This window comes from Talpa occidentalis, unplaced genomic scaffold (genome assembly GCF_014898055.3).
Source record: "Talpa occidentalis isolate TD23 unplaced genomic scaffold, MPIMG_talOcc4v2.1 talOcc4.5, whole genome shotgun sequence".
Lineage (NCBI taxonomy): Eukaryota > Metazoa > Chordata > Mammalia > Eulipotyphla > Talpidae > Talpa > Talpa occidentalis.
In genome coordinates, this window is record NW_023604861.1 from 98,628,227 (window position 1) to 98,650,347 (window position 22,121).

A 22,121-nucleotide genomic window follows, 5' to 3' on the forward strand; every position below is an offset into this window, starting at 1 on the left:
GAATGCCAGTAGTGCCTGCAGCGCTCAGCCCCACCCTCAAGCTAAGATGCTCGCTGGCTTGATGTGGAAGCCAGACATCCCCATGGGGAAGACTGGGAAACTTTCTTCAAATGCTCCCAAATGTTCCAGAGGCCCTGGCTCTGGGTGGGGGAGAGGAACAGCAGGGAGAGGCCCCTGGAGCCCCTACAGTAGCGTGGGTAACTTGACTGGGTCTGAGGTGGTCAGGTGGTAGCCCTGGTGGTGGGATCTGTTGTGCATCACAGGCACCCATTTGGGACCTGGAGTCCTTCCCTGGGGAGTCCTTCTCTCATGGACTCATGAGTCCTCCCATGAGTCTAGGGGGCCCTTGTTCACCTGCTCCTGCCCAGCACCCTGTCTGCCACCCACCACAGGCTCTCAGACTGTTCTCATGGTTTGGGTATTTTTAGCTGTCTTGGGGAAACAATTTGACTGCTTGATGACAAAAGACTTATCCCCTATTGGGGAGTCAAGCCACTGAAAATCCTCTTGGTGTTGCAGGTGAAATGTCAAGACGCTGTCATGCAGCATAATAACTCAAATCTTTGCAGGCACAAGAATATATTCTCAAAGAAACCCTTTAACTGAAAATAGTGGTTCTGTCTGCCACTCCCCACTTCCAGTTCGGGGTTAGGTATTCACACACCCCAGGCACAGAACAAAAATCTACAGGAAGACAGGTAGTGGTAAACACAGAGAAAGGGGATTTTTATATCACTGAATAATCACATTTTCTGGTTCTTTAGGGCATTTTTCCTCATGGAGCTCAAAGCTTTCGGCAAAGCCTTTCATGTCCCTGTGGCAGGTAGGCGGTCATGCTATTGTTACCCCAGTTTTTGCAAGGGGTGAATGCTAGTGATCAGGAATCTCCTGTTGAGGCAGAGACCAGGCCTCCAGACCGCCCCACTGAGACATCCACGTGCCTACCCACCTCCCAGAAGGGCGCCCAGTGTGGAAAATGATCCATGATTCTGGCCTTTAAAGGAGATACAAATCCAAAAGCTGGGGAAAGGAGGGTGAAAAGAGTTCAGAAAAGCCCATAACCCCTACCCCAGTGCCTGATGGGAACCACAGGCGCCCAATGGGGATGCACAGTCTTGGTGTCTGCCTCCTTCTAAGCAGCAGGTCCACCTGGGAAAAGTGGAAGGCTGGCTTCCTGCTTTTAACAGGGGAGAAAGATTAAAAAGCAACAAAGACATCACAAGCAAGTGACCTGCCAGGGAACACAGGGCCCTCAAGAAAGGGAAACCCACTCACTGGCTTGCAGGGCACATTCTGGGAGGGAGGTGTTCTAGCCTACTCTGGTCCCCACTATATTCAGGAAGGTTTAAGCCTCATCTACCTGCTCATGTTCAAGCAGGGAGTAGAGAACACATCCCCAAAGCCAAGTCAGCATGAGGAAGCTTCTAGTGAACTCCCTGTGAACGGTGTCCCTGCCTTTCCTTGGGGGCTCCCAGATGAGACCTTCAGGACCTGGGAAGGGACAAGAAACCCCCCAGAAGGTGGCCACATAAAGGAGGGTAAGAAGCAGGATGGCCCGGGTGCCACCTGGCACCAACCGTACATGGGCAGTGGGCAGGCGGGCTCACCAGGCCGTCTGGGTCCACTGGCGGCAAAGGATCCTTCGGAAGGCACGGCGAAAGTCCTGGTTGAAAATGGTGTAGATGACAGGGTTCAGCGAGCTGTTACAGTAGCCGATCCAGAAGAAGAACTGGAAGAGGTCATGGGGCACCTTGCATTGCTGTGGGCAGATGGCACCCAGGCTGTAGCTGAAGAAGAAAGGGAACCAGCAGAGCACAAAGACACCAATGACGACGGCCAGCACGAAGGTAAACCGCTTCTCACGGGATAGCTGTGTCCGCCGACGCCACCACTGGCCACTTGCAGCGCCAGCAGCCCTGCCGAGGAGCACCTGGCCACGGAGGGTAGCCAGCACCTGGGAGCCCTGTGGCTGCTGCAGCGGTGGGCTGCAAGCCGAGGCAGGAGATGCTGGCAAGGCCTGAGGCTCACACTCTTCCTCCCTCTCCTCCTCGCCCTCCTCCTCTTCTTCAGCTTCTTCCTCCAGAGATGCCTCACAAATACCTTCCTTTTGATCTTGGCCTGAGTTGGGAAGAGCAGGCCAGCTGGGTGGCAAGGTAGAAGTTCCAGAATCTTCAGGGGTCTCCCCCATTTCCTTCTCCCCAGTGGGCTTGGAGTGTCCATTGGTCTCTCCGGCAGCAACCAGATGAGTGGCCAGGTTTGGCACCTTGGCTGAGGCTAAAGTTCCACCAGGGACCTGGCGGGACTGCTTAAACTTACTCTTCCCAGGGGCTCCCTTGGCCCTGGGACCTCTGCAGTGGCTGCGTTTGGCAATCAGATAGATGCGCAGGTAGACAAGGATCATGATGAGGCAGGGTGCAAAGAAGGATCCAATGCTGGAGGCCAGGATGTACCAGGTCTCTTGATTGAGATTGCACTGGGGGCGCCCACTGGGCTGGGGGCCCTGGTCGCCCTTGTAGACAAGGGATGGCAGCGAGATGACAGCTGCAATGAGCCACACCATGAGGATGATGCACTTGATGCGGCGCGGGGTGCGCTTGGAGTTGTACTCCAGGGCTCGGCTCACGGCCCAGTAGCGGTCCAGGCTGATGGCGCACAGGTGCACGATGGAGGAGGTGCAGAAGAGCACGTCCAGCGCCAGGTACACCTTGCACCACATGCGCCGGAAGTACCAGTAACCCAACAGTTCGTTGGCCAGCGAGAAAGGGATAATCAGCGTGGCCACCAGGATGTCAGCGGCGGCCAGCGACACCAGGAATAGATTCTGCGGGGCGCGCAGCGAGCGGCTTGTCAGCACAGCCAGGATGACCAGCGCGTTGCCAAAGATGGTGAAGAGGATGAGGAAGATGATGATGGCCGCGATGGCCGCGGTGGCCTGCACGGAGTAGGGCTCCTGGTGGTCCATGGCGGGTCTGGACCCGGCCAGAGGGGGCGCTGCTCGCCCAGCGCGGGCACCACGGGTGACAGCACCGTCCCACCCAGCTCGGCAGGACAGGAGGGTCGACCCCCTGGCGGCGCCGAAGGCGCTAGCGCCCCATGGCCGGACCGAATAGGGCCTTGGAGATCCGGGGAGGTTGAGGGTCAGCCACCGCCCTCCTACATCCTTTTGTACCGGCGCCCGGAGTCTCCCCGTCCGCACCGGAGAAGTTTTCCAACTTGTCGCGCTGCAGTCCCTGCCCCGCCCGGGATCGGGGTAAAGTTGTGCCTCCCGCCCCCGCTGCTGAGACGCTGGGCCGCGCGCTGGGCTGGGGCGCGCCTCCGGCTCTCGGAGGAGGCTGAGCGCCGGCTCGCCAGCTAGCAGGAGCCCGGAGCCGCGCCTGCAGGCGAGCGCGGTGGCTGGAGAGTGGGGAGCTGAGCGCGCGCGGCTGGCGGAGGGAGGAGACGGGAGGCGGGGGCAGGAGGAGGGAGAGGGAGGCGGGGCTGGCGGTCCGACCTGGGGGTGGGTGGAAGGTGCGCCTCGTCGGAAGCTAGGCGAGACCGGCCTCCCCGGACCCTAGGTCTCCGCTCCGGCGCCCCTACCCCTTTTCCTCCCGGCCCCCGTGCCGCTGGACCTCGGCGGGGCCGGCCTCTGGGGTCTTTGGGAATCTGAGGAGGGCGCTGGCAGAGGTGGAAGGGTCGGCGCGCGCTGGAAGCTAGAGCAAGGCGCTGGGGCGGACGCGGGCGCCACGGCTGGACTCTCCTGCGGACCGCGGGGCTGGGGCGGCGCGCTGGGGTCTAGAACAGTGGGCGGCAACGGATCTGTCTTTCTGCGGCCCAAGAGCCCCAAGAAGAGGCTGGGTCCTCGCTGCGTCCAAGGGGCGCTGGAAAGGCTCCCAGCCGGGTGGGGCCGCGAGTGCTCAGAGCCTGGGACTTCTGACTTCAGCGCACCTGTTTCTCTGCAGCTGTTTCGGTTTCCACCATTAAGGGTGTGTTAAGGCGCCCAGAGTAAAATAAACCACAGCCCCAACCCGGCGTCCAAGAAGCCCAGCGGAGGAGAGTGGCCGCGGGGCGGGGAGGGGGTGCGGGGAAATTGCCCCAGCTCTTTCCCCAAAAGCTTTCCTACCCGAACCGGACTCCTTCGGGCCTGCAGAGCCGGAGAGGCGCACGCCCAGGTTGCGAGTGCCCCCTGCCGCCGCCCGCGTGCCCACGGGGTCCGCAGCGCGGGGGGAGACCAGGGTCTCATCCCTGCTCTCGCTGCGTCCAAGGGGCACTGAAAAGGCTCCCCAGCCGGGTGGGGGCAGCGAGTGCTCAGAACCTGGGATTTTGGACTTCAGCTTACCTGTTTCTCCTGCGGCTGTTTCAGTTTCCTCCATTAAGGGCAAAGAGGTAAGAGTAAAACTGGCCTGGACTCAAATCTCAGCAGCACCTGAGACCCAAGCAAGGGTTGTTTTGGGAGGTACTTGGCGAACTGCCACCTCTTGAGCTATAGAAGATGATACCCCTTGGGGCAAAACAAAGAAACCTAGTTGGGGATAGGGGTTGGTCAGAGGTCGGGTCTTTTAGACATAGCTCAGAGGACAAAAAAAAAATAGGTCCTAGGGGTCGGGAGCTTCCTTGTCCTGTGTAGTGACCCCCTCGGCGCTCCAGTTCTGAGCGCATATATGCAGCGCGCCCCTCTTGGAGTGGCGTGGAAAGAAGAGTAAAATGAAAAGAAATTTCAGATTCGCCCCCTGCCCCACCTCTATCCTGGCTCAGAACTGCAAGCACCAACTCTTCACCAGAACCTCGCCCATTGTCTTCCTGCCACCAGGGCCAACCTGAGCAGCCTCAAGGGGTGGTTTTTCACAGCTGCCAGAGCTCCTAATGCTATAAGCCCAGCCCCAAGTCAGGCTTTGTATTTATAGCCCATTGCACCATGGCAGCCTTTGGATAAATGAGCATCAATCCATCCCCAAAGGATCTGGCCTTAAGCTAGTGTGCCGGCTGGACCTTTGATCCTGCCTGTTCTGTCTCCATGGGAGCAGGAAATGTGAGCTCTCAGTGCCCACGGCCAATCTCTCACCCCCACCCAGGCTCAGACAGGTTGCACCCCTGTCACCCCAAGCTATGCAGGAAGCATAGCTTCCCCCCCAATCCCAGGCTGCCCCTGCCTCTGCCAGCCTCCCCAGTCCCTCTGTTAAGTGAGAGTGCCACTGCCTGTGGGGTGGGTGTTACCCAGGCTAGGTTAAGAGAGACAGTCAGCCTCCTTTGCCTCCTCCAGAGGCAGATTTTAAGGGTGTATCCTTCCCACTCAGCCAGACTGGGCTGGCCTGGGCAGGATCTGGACCTTGGGTTGCCAGGCATGGAGAGGGCTCAGTAGCCCCCTTCCTGAGGAAGGACAGAGGACGGAGGTATGACCGTTGGGGCCTGGGATGCAGCTATTGCCAGTCCAGATGCCTCAGAGTATGAGTACCCTGGCATCCCAAATGGTCATGTGGGGGGTGGGCACTTTTTCACTTACTCCAACCATATTCACACTGGGGATTCGATGGGCATCTCCCTAGACATTGCAAACGGGGTCAGCCATTTTGTCTCCTGGTTCAGTTTCCTTAAAAGGCCAGACCTCCACACAGATCTGACACTAGGGCTGCTCATACTCCCTCTCCACCTTGCAAGTCTCCACTGATTCTTACCCAAACCTTCCCTGAAGGGACAGCTCCAGGTCTTCCCAGCACCTGGCCCTACTGGCCACCAGCCAAGGAGAGTCCACAGGCACCATCCAGCTCAGCCCCGCTGCAGGCGCTGTGTCACCTGGTGCAGCCCCCCAGCCCCACCCGCCAGACAGGCACAGCATGGGGCAGCCGGGCCCTTACATAATGCAGCGCTTCTGCACCTCTTCATCTCCACACACACCTTCCCAGCAGCTGCTCCACCAGGCCCTACATGGCTGCCAGATGTGGCTGCAGCAGCGCTTCCTTCAGCTCTTCCCAAGCTAGATCTGCCCTTCCACTATCATTCTGTTCCACCTGGGCTGGCATTGAGCAGCCCCAGAACTACAGCATTCCCACCACCCGTGGGGGAGGAGCAATAGTGACAGGGGCTGGCTCTGGACAAGCCCTGAGCTGTCTCTTTCCAGTCCTTTCCAGGGACTATTTGCTTGGCCGGAAACACCCTCCTCACCCTTCTCTCTGTGCTATGTGGGCTCCTGCTCTCTCACTTTGTCACCATCCTCTCAGACAGAGGGAGGTACCCTGATCGCCAGGCTCCTTGATGCCACACAGAGTCATTGTACTGAGATGCTGTCCTATGGCTTTGTTGTCTCACCCCCTCTATCAAAGCGAACATCCCTTCTCTGTCCCCAGGACCTAGCCGGGGTTGCTGAGTGGTGAGGGATAGGGCCAGCAGGTATCAGCGTGTAACATACATAGGATCCTTTCTTATCCAGACAGTGCCCAAGTAAAGGTGTCCTTGATGGATGTCCTTGGAAAGAGGAACAAGCCACAGGGGAAAGGTGACTTAGTACCATCCTCTCCAAAGAAAGGGAGACAGCTGTCCTGTGCCTGGCCGTGAGAGCACAGCAAGAGATGTGCCACCGTATCTGAAAGCCCTGGAGACGCTTCTACTCTAGGTCTGCGAGGAGAGACACCCCAGATCCTCCTGGGCCAGGACTCAGGCAGCTCCCCCTAACCCCATGAGCCCAATCCAGCTTTCACACCCCAGCTTTCCCCCAGATGCCCCAGAGCCTGTTCAAGTTCCTGGGACTCTTATCACCAGACCACTCTGGATGGCCCCCTTCCCACCCCCTCGAGTCATGCCCTCTATAATGTCAGCCGGCCTCCTCTCCCCCCATCACCACTCCCCTGTCAGAACCCCAGCCCTGCTCAAACCTAAATCATCCACCACCTCCTCCCTGCCTCTGACCACGCGGCTGCTTTTTCCGGAGAACTCTCACTGCATCGACTGGCCTCGATGACCACAAATCCCCAAACCCTGCTAGTGTGCTCTCCCACTCTTCAGAACTGCTATTCCTCCCTCACTGTCCTCTGCCCAGCTGTTACCCTGCTTCCTGTTTAGAGGGAAATGGAAGCAGCAGGCAGGAACTCACCCCAGCAAGCACCTGCATTTGAGCTCCAACCCCACTCAAAGGACAGGTCCTCTGCCTGTCCCCCAATCTACCCCAGCAGTCATGCCCTCTCCACCTGTCACTCCCCCACGCTCAGGGCCACTCCCACTCCCTAGCCAGCCCTCTGAGCCCCCAACCCCATGGTCCCCACCTTCTCCAACTATCTCTAATCCCGCCCATCTCCCCCTCACCCTGACTAGGGAGTCCGCCCCCCTCTCCGCCCAATCTACTCCTGACGGGCCACTCATGACACCACCAAGGGCCAGGCTCTTTTCTGGGTACTCCTCTTGCTCAGTTTCTCAGCCATTTTTATATAATGCCCCCCCCCCATTGGACCCCTGCAGGTTTCACTCCCTCCTCTCAGCCTTCTGTCTTCTCTAAATTCCAAATCAGTGTTTCTTATTGAGTGACTCTTGTCCCTGCCCCTTCAGGGCACCTCTGGCCATGTCTGGAGACATTACTGTCACAGCAGAGGAAGAGGGAAGAGGGTTGCTACTGGCATCTAGTGGGCAGAGGCCAAAGTTGCTGCTGAACATCTTACAATGTACAGGACAGTCCCCACAACAAAAAATTGTCAGGCACAGAAAGCTAATAAGCCGAGATTGAGATACCCTCACTAAATAATGAAGCACCACCCCGGTTCGGGGCTGGGACACCTGTTCTTCAGAACTCTTCCTGGGTTTCACCTAACCCCATGGCTGCCCCCCAGATGCCGATGACTTCCCCAGAGCACTCCTGTCCTGAACTGCAGGCTCATGCCACCCACACACTCCCTGACACAGCCACTGATGTCTGATAGCTTCCCCAGACTTAACATATCCCCGAGCCCTGCCTCTCCCCCCGGGTTCTCAGTGCTGCAAGTGGTGCCCTCTCCCCCACATCCAATTGAAAGTGTGGTTGCCTCAGCCTCCAAAACAAACTCCAAAAGCCCCCACTTCTGCAAGTTTCCACCGCCCCCGCTTGCTCTCACTTGCACAACTGCAGGAACTTCCAAGTGTTCTCCCTGCTTACAATCCATTTTCCATAGAGTATCCAGAAGGACTTCTATAGCTTAGATCTTGTCTCTCCCCTCCGAGAACCTCACTTCCTCTGGCCTGGCCCTGCCTAAATCCTCCCCTCTACATCTCTGCTCACTCCAGCCTCAAGGCCTTTGCACTGGCTCTTTTCCCAGATTTTCTCAGGGTAGCTTACTTCTGTCATTAGGTCTCAGTTGAAATGCCAACAACCCAAAATAGTGCTGCCCCCCATAAGTTATCACAGATGCTTCCTTACTTGCCTGTTCTGTCTATCCCTGCCTCACCCCTGAATAAACTTCAGGATGTTATTCCCAATACCTATAGCAGAGCCTACTTGGCACCCAATTCAACAGTCTGTTGGATGAGTGAACAAATTGATGAGTGAACCCACATAGCTCTGGGGTTACAGAGCGGGGAACAGGCCTCACATGGGCTGGGTGGCTCACTCTGGTTAACACCCTATGAGCCCATACATATCATGTCCCCCAAGGGGCTGAAGCAGGGCTGGGTCATGAGGTATAGGGCTGGGCTTGTGAAACAGGACTGGGCCCAGAGCTAACCTGGGAACAGTGTCTGTAGTGACTGGAGGCCTCATGGGGAAGGATATGACAAGGATCACCCTCAATCCTCTTGAGCCTCCAGGCTCAGCCATCCCCACTTAACTTTCTGGAGAAGCCGGATACTAATTCCAAAAGCCACATCCTAATGGAGGTTTATGGGGGCAGTCTAGAACTGGGAAGGTCTCACAGGGCTGACCCAGTGTCTGACAGCCGCTGAGAAACCCCACACCCAGTCGGGTGCCAGAGGCCTGGGCTGGTTGCGCAGAGACCTGTAGGTCTTGAGTCTGTCACGGTCACTTCTGAAAAGCAGGGTACTATACTGTCTTAGAGTTGGCCCGAAGTCTCTGATCTGGAGTCTCCCAGGGGAGCTGTCATCTGCTAGGTACATGGTCAGAGCCCCAGCTCACTCCCCCTAGACTTAGACACCCCTCCTCCCAAGTCTAAGAGCAAAAAGATGGACAGGAGACTTGAGTGGGGGACAGGAGACTTGAGTGGGGGACAGGAGTCCCCCCCCACTAACTGACCCCATGATTCTTGCCTGCTATTAACTCCTGAGACAGTCCCTGGTCAGTCTTAAGAAATCCTTGACTCAAGTGACTCAAGACTGAAACCCAAGATAGACGGTGGAGGGTCCAGAGCCCCTGAGTGTGCCCCAGTGTCCCCTCAGAGTCCAGGGGTCGGAAAAGGCCAAGCCTCAGCCTGCAGTGATGCCCCCATCCATGCTATCTCAAAAAGTTTATTTGCGTCCCTAAGTCTGCTTCCTCCTCTGGAAAGCGTGTATAAGCATCCGAGCCCCTTCCAGACCCTCTGGCCAAGACTGAAGGGAGGAGAGGGGAGGGGGGGGGGGCAAGTCTCCTGGAAGTAGCAACATGGAGGAGCAGGAGCTCAACAGGAGTCCTATGTTCAGGGACCTCATTCTTGTGGAGGTCCCCAGACCTCTCGAGTGAAGAGGGTAAAGGCACTCATACTTAAAGTCAACACAACCTGGAACCAGAATCCTGGAACAAGTACCCAGCTTTATTTCTGCTTTCCCAAAAATCATCTGAGGCGGCCAGCCCCACTGAGACAGGGTGTCAGCTCCTGTTCCCGCCCATCCCAAGCAGGGTTTCCTTGGGCTTTTGACAGGCCATTTGGCAAGGGGGGGGGGGCTCCTGTCCCAGGCCCACCCACTGTACCCTGGAGACTTCACTCCTAAGCAGACCTCACATGAAAGTCAACAGCTGGGGAAGAGGCAGGGACTTGGCTGAAACAGGACAAGCAGCCCCTTCTACCTTTAGAACCTCCTCTGGCCATGATGGAGGGGAGGGGAAAGCAAGTCTCCTGGAAGCAGCAACATGGGGGAGAGAGGAGCTCGACAGAGTCCTATGTTCAGGGAGCTCATATTCTTGTGGAGCACCTCAGAGTGAGCCCACCACTTCCTCATCACCCCACTGTTGGCAACCCTGCATCTGGAGCCTTCGCGCACTGAAGGGGAGGAAGGGAGGCTCTGAATGCCTCCCAGAGAGCAGGACCTGAGGAGACAGCTGCAGGGTAACATTCCCACCCCCCAGGCATTAGGACAGGAACCTGCTTGTTCCCAGGGTACCAGCCTCAGGGCATCTCCCAAGGCCTGACCTGAGGTTGAAGGGGGCAGCACCTTAGTCCACCTAGGGGCTGGGCCTCTCTTGCAAGAGGGCACCCAGGGGTCTTCAGGGCTGGAAATTCTTCTGTGCCCCGCCCCCCCCCCACCTTTGTCCTTGGAAAATGTGACTTCATTCCCAAGCATCTGCCAGGTGTGACTATGGATGGGACAGGAGTTGAGCAGACAGAGCCAGACATCCCGAAAGGTCTGCCTTTCCCCTGATAGATCTATAGGGACCCTCTGTTCCCCAGAGCCTTAGGGCAAAAGATGGGGAAGACAGGAGAGGCCTGGGCCTCAGACGGGGTAATCAGATTGGGGCTGGAAGACAGGGATGTTGTCCAGAGGGGCCAAGGGCTGCACGACCTGGCTGTCCTGAGCAGAGGATGCCCTCCCCATTTGGGGACAGAAGCCACAAGCTTCACCTCTGGGCATCTCCCTAAAGGGAATTCTAGGAGCATGGGCTCCCGGCAGAGCTGGATTCACCAAATCAGCCTGCACAGTAGATGCAGGCTGGTCTGCACCCAGAGATGGGACTGGGGGGAAAGTGGGCACTTGTGCTAGCCAGGAATGCTCCAGGGTAATACCAGGAGCACCGGCTCCCGACCTTGAGCTCCCCTGTGCTTGCAGTCACATCCCAACCCAGGGCATGAGGAGGACACATCTGAGCACTGTCAGGCCCATTAACTCGGAGTGACAGTCCCTCCTTGCTCTTCACTGTCACTCCCTACCTTGTGCCACCCACTATACTTTGTAAAAACTCTTGTTCATTTTAGGCCCAAACAATTACCTGGGGCCTGCCCCAGTCCCTGCCTTACTCACCATGCTTTTCCCTGTCACTCCCGCCCACACGCTGAAGCTTCTCCAAGAGCCCGTCTCCCAAATCTGAGCTGACTTGCTTCTCCCAGGGACTCTTCATTCCCAGTGACCTCACAGCCCACCCCTGCTCCCGGACTGGGCTGCACTTGAAATCCCACTGCAGAAACCTCAGTTCTCAACAACCCATGGTCTGACAGTGGCCTCCTCTACTCCCAGCTCATTCAAGTATCATAACTCTGTACCCCTGCTGAGCCTACAAACCCTAATATCTTCTTGCTCCCCAGCCTTGCTTCTAAGCTGTTCTCCTTGCCTACCTTGGACTCTAAAGCCCTCACTGCAGCCCCTTGCTTGGAGACATCCTCAAGCAGCCTTACCCCATCTCCTTGCCCCCCAACATATACATGCCCACAAAACCCCTGTCTGGGAGTCCACCTCACCACCCTACACCATACTGCACCTGGGCACCACCCCAGCCCAGTGACTCTAACAGGTTTCTTTTCCTGCCCTTCACACCGTTAGCCCTTCACGTCCATCCCTTTCTCCCCAACCTCTTGGCCGTGATGTCCTGTGATCTCTACCTGCTCAGCTCTGCAACTTTACCTCCCACCTCTCCACCTTCATTGACACCACCTCCGCATAGGAGCCTTCTCCAGGTTCCTCAAGTCACTCAGCCCCGTCACTCACCTCTGCCACGGGGCCCATGACCACTCGGACTACAGTCATAAAGCCTGAGGACCTGCGTGATGTCCAAGCTGCTCAGGTTCCATCGCTGGCCAATGTAGACATCGGGGGCCCAAAGCGGCACGAAAGTGGGGAGCCCACAGCGGCTGAAGGCAAATCTGAAACCCACCGGGCAGGGACCTGAGCACTGATGACAGCAGGGGCTGGCAGGGCCGTGCCGAGGGAAGGAAGAGAAGGAAGAGGGTCCTCACCTCCTGTGGTCATCACTGATGAGCAGTCATAGGGCACCAGCATGTTGCTGGTCCAAGATTTGACAAAGGTTATTTCAAAGCCTGAAAATATAATTGCAGATGGGGGAAGAGGGCAAGGGAGAAAAGCGGGGGGCAGGGTAGAGGTGGTGTCAGGACATGGGATTTCTGGGAATTTAATACCTACCTCAGCTGGGAGGAGGGGGATCTAAAGCTACAGTCATACGTGCTTCTCCCTGTACCCCACCTGACTCCCAGCACTAGTCCATGCTCCCTGTCTCCCGTCTCTCAGTGTCTTCACTGCCTATTCTGCCCACCCTGGCCTGGGAGGGATCTAGATCTGTGCCAGGTGACATGGAAGCACAGGGACCTTGTGGCTGGCCGGCCATTGCCTCCTCATAGTTCCCTGCGCCTCTCCCACTCACCTTTTTTTTATTATTTAAATATTTTATTTTATATAATTCTTACATGTTTTTTCATCTTTGCACAATGTATGCATTTTCATTTTGGTTATATTCCCCATACAATTGCACCCCCCCTTATTTTGACTCTAGTCCTTCCTTTCCCCACCTCCCCTCCCCCACCCTGTCCCTAGTGTGTCCCTGGTTTATAGTTGCTTATTGATTTTGATTTTTACTTTCTATTGATTAGTCTTTTTCCTGGTCTCTTATTTAGGTTTTCTAGATTCCTGCTATGAGTGAGACCATCCGGTATTTTTCTTTTTCTTTCTGACTTATTTTGCTGAGCATGATCCTTTCTAGCTCCATCCATGTTGCTGCAAACTGTATGTGTTTATCTTTTTTGATTACTGAGTAATATTCCATTGTGTACATGTACATCTTCTCGATCCAGTCATCTATTTTGGGCATTTGGGTTGTTTCCATAGCTTAGCTATTGTAAACAGTGCTGCTATAAACATAGGGGTGCAGGTGCTCTTTGGAATTGATGTTTCTGTGTCCTTTGGGTAAATACCTAGGAGTGGAATTGCTGGATCATATGGAAGCTCCATCTTTAGCAGGTTGAGGAATCTCCACACAGCTTTCCATAGTGGTTGGACCAGTTTACACTCCCACCAGCAGTGCAGGAGAGTTCCTTTTTCTCCACATCTTTGCCAACATTTGTGGTAGCTATTTTTTTTTAATATGTGCCATTCTCACTGGTATAAGATGGTATCTCATTGTAGTTTTGATTTGCATTTCCCTGATTACAAGTGATGTTGAACATTTTTTCATATGCCTGTTGGCCATTCTCTCCCACTCACTTTGTATGAGACTGATCTTTGTGTAATTTACAGCCTCCAGGAAGTCAAATGTTGCTGAGAGTGTCTCGGGCACCCCCTACTGGTGAAGTGGGGGTCCTGCTCCTCTAGCTAGATCTGGAGACCTGCTCGCCCACCCTCTGTGGTGGTGAACACCCCTCCCCAGCAGCAAGCCCACCTTGGCCGGAGAGCCCACTTGTCCCTGTCACTCGGGTCCTCCCGGCCTGGGCAGGCCAAGGTTCCCCGCTCCAGGTTCTCTTCTAACCTTCATAGTGACCGTCATACACCACTGAACCCCCTACCCCCTCTCGCCAGCACCCCCATGCTGGCTCTCTATGGTCACCAGCAGAGATCAAAGGACATTCCCAGCACCTTTATCTCATCACCTGCCTGAGATTCCGACCCCTGAGTGCTTATTTATTCCCTTCAAAAACCTGTAAGTTATTAATTTTGAATAGGCAATAAGTTCTAGTACCCCCCAAAAAAATCAAAAACTGTTAGTCTCCTCCCTAGCCCCCTTCCCTAGTCCCCACCTCCCCAGGGTTAATTCCTGTTGCTCATAGTCTAGCAGTTGGTTCTATGTGTGTTAACTAAATGTAAGTATATTCCCATCTTTCTCTATTCTTTTTTTTTAATGTTTTTTTTTTAAATAGAGGCATGTTTTATTTGTTTGTTTGTTTGTTTGTTTATACAAGCACTGGGTACAGTCAGAAGCACGGGAGGGTGAGAGAATTCACCAGAGCCAGAGCAGGGAGCAGAGCAGGCAGAAGGACCAAAGTACACTGCTGAGGGGAGCAGCGGGCGGCAGGAGAGGTCTGCGCGCCATGTGGGACCCTCCTCTGGTGGCCGGGGAGCAGCCGGGAATCGAACCGGCACCGCAGAGGCTGTGGGCAGCTTCGCAACCCAGCGCTCAACCGCTGCGCCAACGGGGAAGCCCTCTTTCTCTATTCTTAAGCAATTTTTTTTCCATTAGGGTAGTTGGCATTCTAACCGGTTTTTTTTGTTTGTTAACAGCTCTTGAATTTACTAGTGCTATTTTGTGACTCATTAATTTCTGCTTTTACTATCAGTAATGTCCTTTTTTAAAAAAAAAGTTCTACTTTCATTGACATAAGCATTTAACTATACACATTTTCCTTGAGCATCGCTTTAGTTATGAACCATTGGTTCTAAAACATTTGATTTTTAGAATTCTTGCAATTACTTTAATCCAGGAGCTAAAAAATATTTGTTTAATTTCCAAATGGAAGAAGGTTTTCATGTATTAGTTTCTAATGTTTACTTTCCATCATGACTAGAACATTTACATTAACTCTACTTTTTTTAATTTGACGTTTCTATATAGGTTTTCACAAGCATTTCATGCACACCAGGAAGGGCTTTAGCCTCTACTTTCAGAGCACAGTCACTGTTCATTGTTCCTCACTACACTAACCCCTGATCTCAGTCCCCATGCCGCATCCCATCATAAGATACTACCCATGTTCCCCAAAGCACCCTTTCTCCGGGAACTCCACAATTTTCAGTCCTGAGCACCCTCCCCCCAGTGATGGTGGTACCCTCACCAGACGCCCTGTGTGCAGGAAGCCCTTGCATGTTCCCCTTCTCCTCCCACACCCCCAAACATCTACATCCTCTGCTGCCCTCCCTCATGAAGCAACTGTCTTTATACCTCCCCTCTCCTGGTTTAAACTATGCCCCCATTCCCAGAGCCAGATACCCATCGTATGACCCATGCTCAGCTGCTGCTTACTGGCATCCAGGGCAGTGACCACACCCCAGATCATCCTGGGCCTTCCCCTGTTGCCTTTTATGATATGTTCTCCCTGTGCTTCCTCTGTCCCACAATTTTCAGTGCCTATTTCACACACACTGAGCTACAGGACCACCCTCTGCCCCTTCAGCTCTCCAGCAGAGGGCCTGCCCCAAGCCCACAGTAGTGTCTGGCACCAGAGCTTAAATACACCTGCTAGTTAAGTACACAACCAACAAGAGTCACAAGACACAATCAACCCTGTCCTCAGGAACCAACAGTGTCAGTGAGAGGTGAGACACAAAGCAAACGGTGACACCCTAGCTCAGCTGGGGATGGACCATGAAGGCTTAGAGCCCAAAACAGCAGCATGTGAATACCTCTAGGTCTCAGAGAGCAATGGGATACCCCTTCCCCATGAGACAGGCAGGCAGCAGAGAAGACGGGACAGCCTCTTCTTTTTTTTTTTTTTTTTTTAAGATTTATTTATTTATTTATACAAGCACTGGGTACAGTCAGAAGCGCGGGAGGGTGAAAGGATTCACCACAGCCAGAGCGGGGAACAGAACAGGCAGATGGACCAAAGTACACTGCTGAGGGGAGCAGCGGGGAAGACAGGAGAGGTCTGCCGTGCCATGTGGAACCCTTGCTGGCCAGCCAGGATCGAACCGGCGCTGCAGAGGCTGCGGACAGGTTCATAGCGTGGCGCCTGCACCACCTCAACCGCCTGCACCACCAGGGGAGGCCCTAGACAGCCTCTTCTAAATAGCCTGGTGACCCCTGTGGTACTGGCCTACACCTTTGCCCTCTCTCATGTCCCACCCCAAGACCCCCAGACCCAGCCGGACCTGTGCATGATAGGACTTACCTAGAAGGATCTCATTCCAATTGATACGGATATAGCGGTCCCGGTCAGCATGGGCATGCTCGTGCCAGAAGCCCAGCACAGGCCTGAGCTCATGCAGGACGATGCCCTTGCCCTTCCGGAGACAGGGAGGTGCCAGGGATACCACCTGCATCCCTCCATTGCGTCCCACACTGGCGAAACACCTGCAAGGCCATGAGAGAGCTGGTGGGCACCAACCCACGGAGCCCGAGTCAGCCCCTTCTTTTCCCAAGTTCTGGCGTGGTAAGCACCAACAAGCAGCTAGCCCCCGGCTTGCTGTTCCCCACACCCCTGTCACTGCCTGGCCTTCTGTGAAATGGGGGTACTAGAACTTGAATACCAGTCTGGGCTGCAGGAAGGTAGGAACTTATATTAATGTGGGTAGCAGAAGCAGCTAAGTGGCTGTACCCACTCGGGGAACCCTGAGTTCAAGTTTTCACATGCTTTAAAAAGCACCTAACAAGCTAGAAATAGGTATTGCCCTTCTCAAAAGAGAAGCTGAAGAGGCTCCGAAGTTAAGCAACTCGCCTGGAATCATGCGGCCCTGCACTGTGGATCCTGGACCCGAGGCCAGGTCTGTCCCACAAAACCTTCACTCACTCACCAGAAGTCTCCCAGGGATGAGGGCTTCATAAAGGAGCACTGAGCACTTCACCCCCTTCCTCTCCCACACCTCCTCTACTTTCTGCCCCAAATATCGATAGGTCCGTGAGGCAAGCCATTCGGGGTGGACAGAGGGACCCTGGACCCAGGAGGACAAGCCCAGAAATAGATTTCAGACAATGGCTTGGTTCATTCCAGGCTGAACGCCAAAGAAAGCATGCAGGCTTCTGCGTGCATGCAGACATGCAGCACACACACACACACACACACACACACACACACGCACGCACTTACCCTGACATGGGGCCAATGGAAATGAAGTCTCTCTGGCCCTGGTAGGGGACAAACCTGATGCACGTGAGGCGTTCAAACTCAGCAAAGGCCTCTAGGATCACCTTGTGGTTGGGCTCATCTGGGAGGAAACACCCTGGTTGAACCCGCCCCCCAAACAAACCCCCAGAGTCTTCGTGACCCCTTGGAAGTCTGCCTGGGCAATAGGGAACTTCAAGTCACTCTCCTAAAATAAAATGTCAAGAAAGTGTAGTGTGATGGTGCTGGGGGAAGAAGCTAGGCTCTAGATAGGCCCTGGACAGGTCACTACCCTCGAGACAGATTGGTCTCAAAATAGATCAGCTAGTCCTTTAGTATATCTTCCCCATCAGTTCTTCCAGGACTTCAGCTCTCCCAGTTGAAAAGGCCTTCGGGAAGAGAAGGGGTCTTGGTGGAAGCCTCTCAGGGTGGTGGTGGTGGAGGGGGCTTGGTAGGATTACAGGGGGTATGGAGGGAAAACCCAGAAAGGAGCCCAGGCCCAAATAGTAATAGGGTTGGGGCAGGGAGGAAGCCCCAAGGCTCCCAAGGCTGGGGAGCACATGCTCACTCACTGTACTTGCTGGAGAGCAGGAAGGGGACCTCTACAACACCACCACTCTTGGGCCATTTTTTGTTGGGAGTGGAAAACAGCTGGAAGGGACTCAGGAGAGAGGGCAGCTCCTGAAACCCTACCCCTTCAGGAAGCCTTCCCAGGGTTACTGCTGTACCAGTCCAGATGTTACCCTCCCTTAGTATTCAGGCTAACTTAATCCCAATAGAACATTCTCTGACTTTTAAAATTTTTTTAATTTAAGATTTATTTATTTATACAAGAGCTGGGGTACAGGTCACAGGCACAGGAGGGTGAGAGAACTCACCAGAGACAGAGTGGGGAACAGAACAGGCAGAAGGACCGAAAGCACTGCTGAGGGGAGCAGCGGGTGAGACAGGAGAGGTCTGCTGCGCCATATGGGTATCTCCATGGCTGGCCGGGAATGGAAACTGCGCTGCAGAGGCTGCGGACAGCTTCACAGCACTGCGCTCAACCCACTGTGCCACCAGGGAGGCCCATTCTCTGACTTTTGAAGAAGAGGTCTTATCAAACTGCGAGCAAGCAGAGAGATCCCTTACATGTCCCACCCCTGTAATGCTGGGGTTCAAACGTTACTTATAGCCACATGTGTGCACAGCCCACTCACTGGTCCAAGGATGTCACCCTCAGGGAGGAAGCTGTTCTCTGGGGTTTCCTCTGGGATGAGTCCTGGAAAGGAAGGAGGATGTGTATACCCCTCAGAACACAGACTCTTAGGATGTGCCCAGCCGAGGCCTGGCTGGCAGGTCAACCCACCCAAGGTCTTCTCAGAGCTCGAATTCTCTCCCAGACTCAGGCTGTGTGGCCTCAGGTGAATCACACCCCCACTCTAAGTCCAGTCTACAACATGTGTGATGTTTCTTGGACTGATCCCAACTTCCTGCTCAAACACAGTCTATGGCTCCCACAACCCACACAATCCTGTTCCAATGCTTCAAAGCCCTCTGCTGTCAAGAAGTGGCCTTTTCTCTAGCCGTCTCCTTTATCCTCCACTCCAGCCCAAGTCACCCCCCAGAATATGCCCTGGACCCATAACTCTGACCCACCTGGGTTACATTCAGGACCCTTGCAGTGGCAGGTGGCACATTCCAGCACACAGCACCATAGGAGGAGGCTGCTAATGGCTCCTGTGAACCCTCCTTTCCCCGCCTGGCACCTCTCACCTCACTCCCCTTCCCATCTCTGTCTGTTTCTCTCACAGCTGCAGCCCTTCTCCACAGCCTTTTACTAAGATATCAGCCCCCTGGGGAATCTTAGAACCTCTGGCACCTGAAGGTACCTTAAGTTGGGTTCCCTAGAAGAAGGGTCCAAACCAGGAGCCACCTGCCAGTGACTTCTTGAGGAAAGCAGGAGAACACTAGAGAAGAACTGGGGATCAGCCCAAGTGCTGCCTCAGCTTGACTCCACAGAGCTCTGGACCCCAGATGGCACCTTGGACTTGTCCCCCTCAAGGCTAGGGCCACCCCAGGCAGGGGAGATGTCCCAGGCACCCCTGCACTGCAGCTCCTTTAGCCAAGGACCTTCAGCTGTCAAGCCTTAGCAGCCAACATTCCCCACAGCCAGGAAAGCATGCACTCCCTAGTGAAGGCACCTGGGCAGGGCATTAGCCACCTCTAAGGTGGGCTGCAGACAGTTGGGGGTTACTAGCAGCCCTAGCTGAGTGCCATCTCCCCAACATAGGACTATCAATGCTGGATAAGCTGGTTGGTTTTGGCTTCCTCCAGGCCATTCACAGTGACCAAAGGTAGCATACCGCTGTTCAAGCTTACTAGTCCCAAGTCTTGGCTCAGAAAGAGGGGAATTTGCCGCAAGTGTAGCCACTTTGTGCCCATACCCCCAGCAAATTCCCATCCCCACTCAGGCAAGGTACCCGCTATTCCCCCAACACTTTAGCATGTGATGGCTCCAACTCCTGAACTAATGTTCATTTCTACCAGCTTCATCCCAGGGTATCTATACGTTTTCATTCTTCAACTGAGATCTGCAGACAACGAGGTCTGGAACTTCATGCTTCTTTGCTGTTGTACCCCAGCCCCCTCACACCTCTGGGACGTCCTGCATGAGGCGGCTGAAGTGTTTTCCAACATCCACTAATAACTTAGGGAGCTGCAGAGACCCGTACTTTATCAGTTCAATTTTTAAATCCTATTCCCTGCCCCCCCCCACACACACACACACTTCTTATAAATGAGCTTAGGAGAAGATACGGGAAAAGACATTGAAGAAGTTGCCCACAGAACTACTCATCTAGAGCCTGCTAAGCAGTGCATCTCCCAGCTCTTTATGCCTCTGAGTGTTCAGTGAGGTTTTGGTGAAAACCACTACAATTTCATACCCCTACACCCCAAGAGAAGACATAGTGCCCTCACCTTGATTAATTGCAGGGATGTCCTTGTCCCAGGATGTCTGGGTCCCCTCAGGAGTGAGGTCTTCTAGGAAACTGGTCCCACAGGCTCCTGGGCAGCAGGAGGCTAAGGGCACTCCTAGGATCACCTGCCCAGACAGGGGCACACACGATGCCCAAAGTGCTCCCATTGGTGAGTTGAGATGATGGGAAGAAGGGGAGGGCAGTGTCAGACCACAAGACCCAGGCTCTTCACAAAGGTCTCCAACATGGAGTCCTGAGAGCCGCCTGCCTTCCCCCTGAAGCCCCAGCTGGTGTCAAAGCCTAGACAACACTAGAAGCAGCTCCCTTGGTAGGACAAATGCTGGGCTCCAGGAGGCAGCCTAGTGCTCTGAGCACCTGGGTGTCTATGAGGCAAGAGAGGGAGCAGGAAAGCAGAAAGAGGGATGGTAGGACTAGACCTCGGGGTCCGGTGATGATGGCAGGGTGCAAGCTAGCCTCAGGCCCACCCCATGGCCCCCTTTCTTAGTCCAGACTTCTGGAAAATGGGCTCAGCCTGGAGAAACCTGGCAGGACTAGGCTAGAGTAGTTACAGTCTCCTGCCCCCACCCAGAAAATGGACATCTGGAGTACGACCTGTCCCATATCCTGCCCGGCAGGACCCTGCTCCTAGGGTATTCAGGAGGCCTTCCCTTGGACCTCCAGAAACTAACTTCTAGAAACATCCCTGAAGAATGCTCTTTCTCTGAGTGGTTCTGGTCAATTCAGATCCCTGAAGGCTCCAGCCTCTCCCTAGAACTCTAAAGGCTGGAGGAGGGCAAGGCAGCTCCCTTACCTGGAAAAGAGAGCAGACCCAGCACCAAGACCAGAGGCCTCCCATGTCCATGCTGTCTTTGGTGAGGCCCTGTGGAGCCTGCCAGCAAGCAAGCACTACTATGCAACCTAATTGCAGATTTAGCACCACCCCCTTCCCTTAAATAGCAGCTTCACCAGTCACCACCTGCAGTCCCCTGTCTCCAACAGCACCTGCAGCCCTGGGTCAACCAATTGCACCTGGGATCACCACCCAGCAGCCCTACCTACCTGTGCTCCCTGCCCCCCACTAAGTCTGGACCTGAGTCTCTGGGTCCTTTTTGGAGCCTTCTTAGCCTAGCCAAAGGGAGCAAGAGGGTGCGAAGGGGGCAGGCACAAAACACCGTGCAGGGATCCCACTTGGGGCTGTGCCTCGTCTGAGGCCCCCTCCACCACCAGGGGGCAGAGAAACATTGCAGAAAGGAGCTGAGGCGGCCTGCTGGGAGGGGCCACATCCTCCAACCTGGAGAGACCCCTTTCCTGCCGGCGACGTATGCTTAAATCCTGAAAAGTCCCCAGTCTACCTATGGCAGAGGGACAAGGTCACTACATTTTTTTTATAAGCTTTAGTTTCTTTATGATAAATATTTTATTTTAGTTTACATACCAAAAATAGACATATCAGTGAAAGTTCACAAACCAAAGGCCCCATGTAATCAGCAGCCCAGAGAAGCCTGCCACATGGCAAAGGGAAACTCTGGGATACCTACACCTTCTCATGGACACTACCCCAGTCACCCCACAAAAATCCTGCAAAATCAGCCCCTTCAGATTTGGAAATTAAAGCTGTTTACCCATGTTCCTCATCCTCTGTACCCCTTGACCTCTCTAGAGGCCCTATCCTCAGAGGTTGACTACCAAGCGTCCCCTGGATTTAACTCCCGAAGGTGGAGGAATTAGGGACACCAACACCACCACTGATGCACTGTGAAGGAAACGACAGAGCCAAGGTCATTAGCCAGGGCCACGGGAGCCTCTCAGCTCCCTGCCAGGCCTGGAACCCAGCACACTTCCAGAGAGTCGAAATCCAGGGAGAAGGTGACAAGGTCACCCTTCCTGCTGCCCAGGGAGTATGAACATAAGCAAGAATGTGCCCAGCTGGCCCTGCAGATGAGTGCTCAGAAAAATAATAATAATATTAATAATAATAATAATAAATATTAGGTAGAGTGAAAAGGAGCATGGGTAGAACAGTTAATTAAGAAAAGCATTTGGGGCCTCCCTGGTGGCCTAGGAGTTAAGTCTCAGCACTATCACCTATCACTGCAAGGGCCTGAGTTCAATCCCCGGCCAGGGAGCTACCCACATGGCACAGCAGACCTCTCCTGTCTCGCCTGCTGCTCCCCTCAGCAGTGTATTTCAGTAGATCTGGACTGTTCTGCTCCCCACTCTGTCTCTGGTGAATCCTCTCACCACTATCCCCGACACACGCACACACATCTCTGGCCTACACCCCAGCTCTTCTATGCAAAAATAAAATAAAATCATTTTTAAAAGGAAATAA

The 22,121-nt window shown here is 54.4% G+C and overlaps 2 protein-coding genes across 2 annotated transcripts; both read right to left on the reverse strand.

Annotated features, from left to right (window-relative positions):
• Window positions 1–1,527: 1,527 nt before the first annotated feature.
• Window positions 1,528–3,299, reverse strand: ADRA2B (adrenoceptor alpha 2B). Its single transcript, XM_037528901.1, has one exon. It carries the CDS (start codon window positions 2,960–2,962, stop codon window positions 1,604–1,606), a length of 1,359 nt encoding a protein of 452 aa, XP_037384798.1. The 5' UTR covers window positions 2,963–3,299; the 3' UTR covers window positions 1,528–1,603.
• Window positions 3,300–5,328: 2,029 nt separating this feature from the next.
• Window positions 5,329–20,651, reverse strand: ASTL (astacin like metalloendopeptidase). The gene is made up of 10 exons (XM_037526867.1): window positions 20,601–20,651; window positions 19,791–19,914; window positions 18,029–18,090; window positions 17,402–17,507; window positions 16,815–16,932; window positions 15,900–16,081; window positions 12,024–12,104; window positions 11,776–11,952; window positions 10,759–10,895; window positions 5,329–5,343 (listed from the first exon to the last, which is right to left on the reverse strand). The coding sequence occupies exons 1-10, from the start codon at window positions 20,649–20,651 to the stop codon at window positions 5,329–5,331; spliced, it is 1,053 nt and encodes a 350-aa protein (XP_037382764.1).
• Window positions 20,652–22,121: the final 1,470 nt, after the last annotated feature.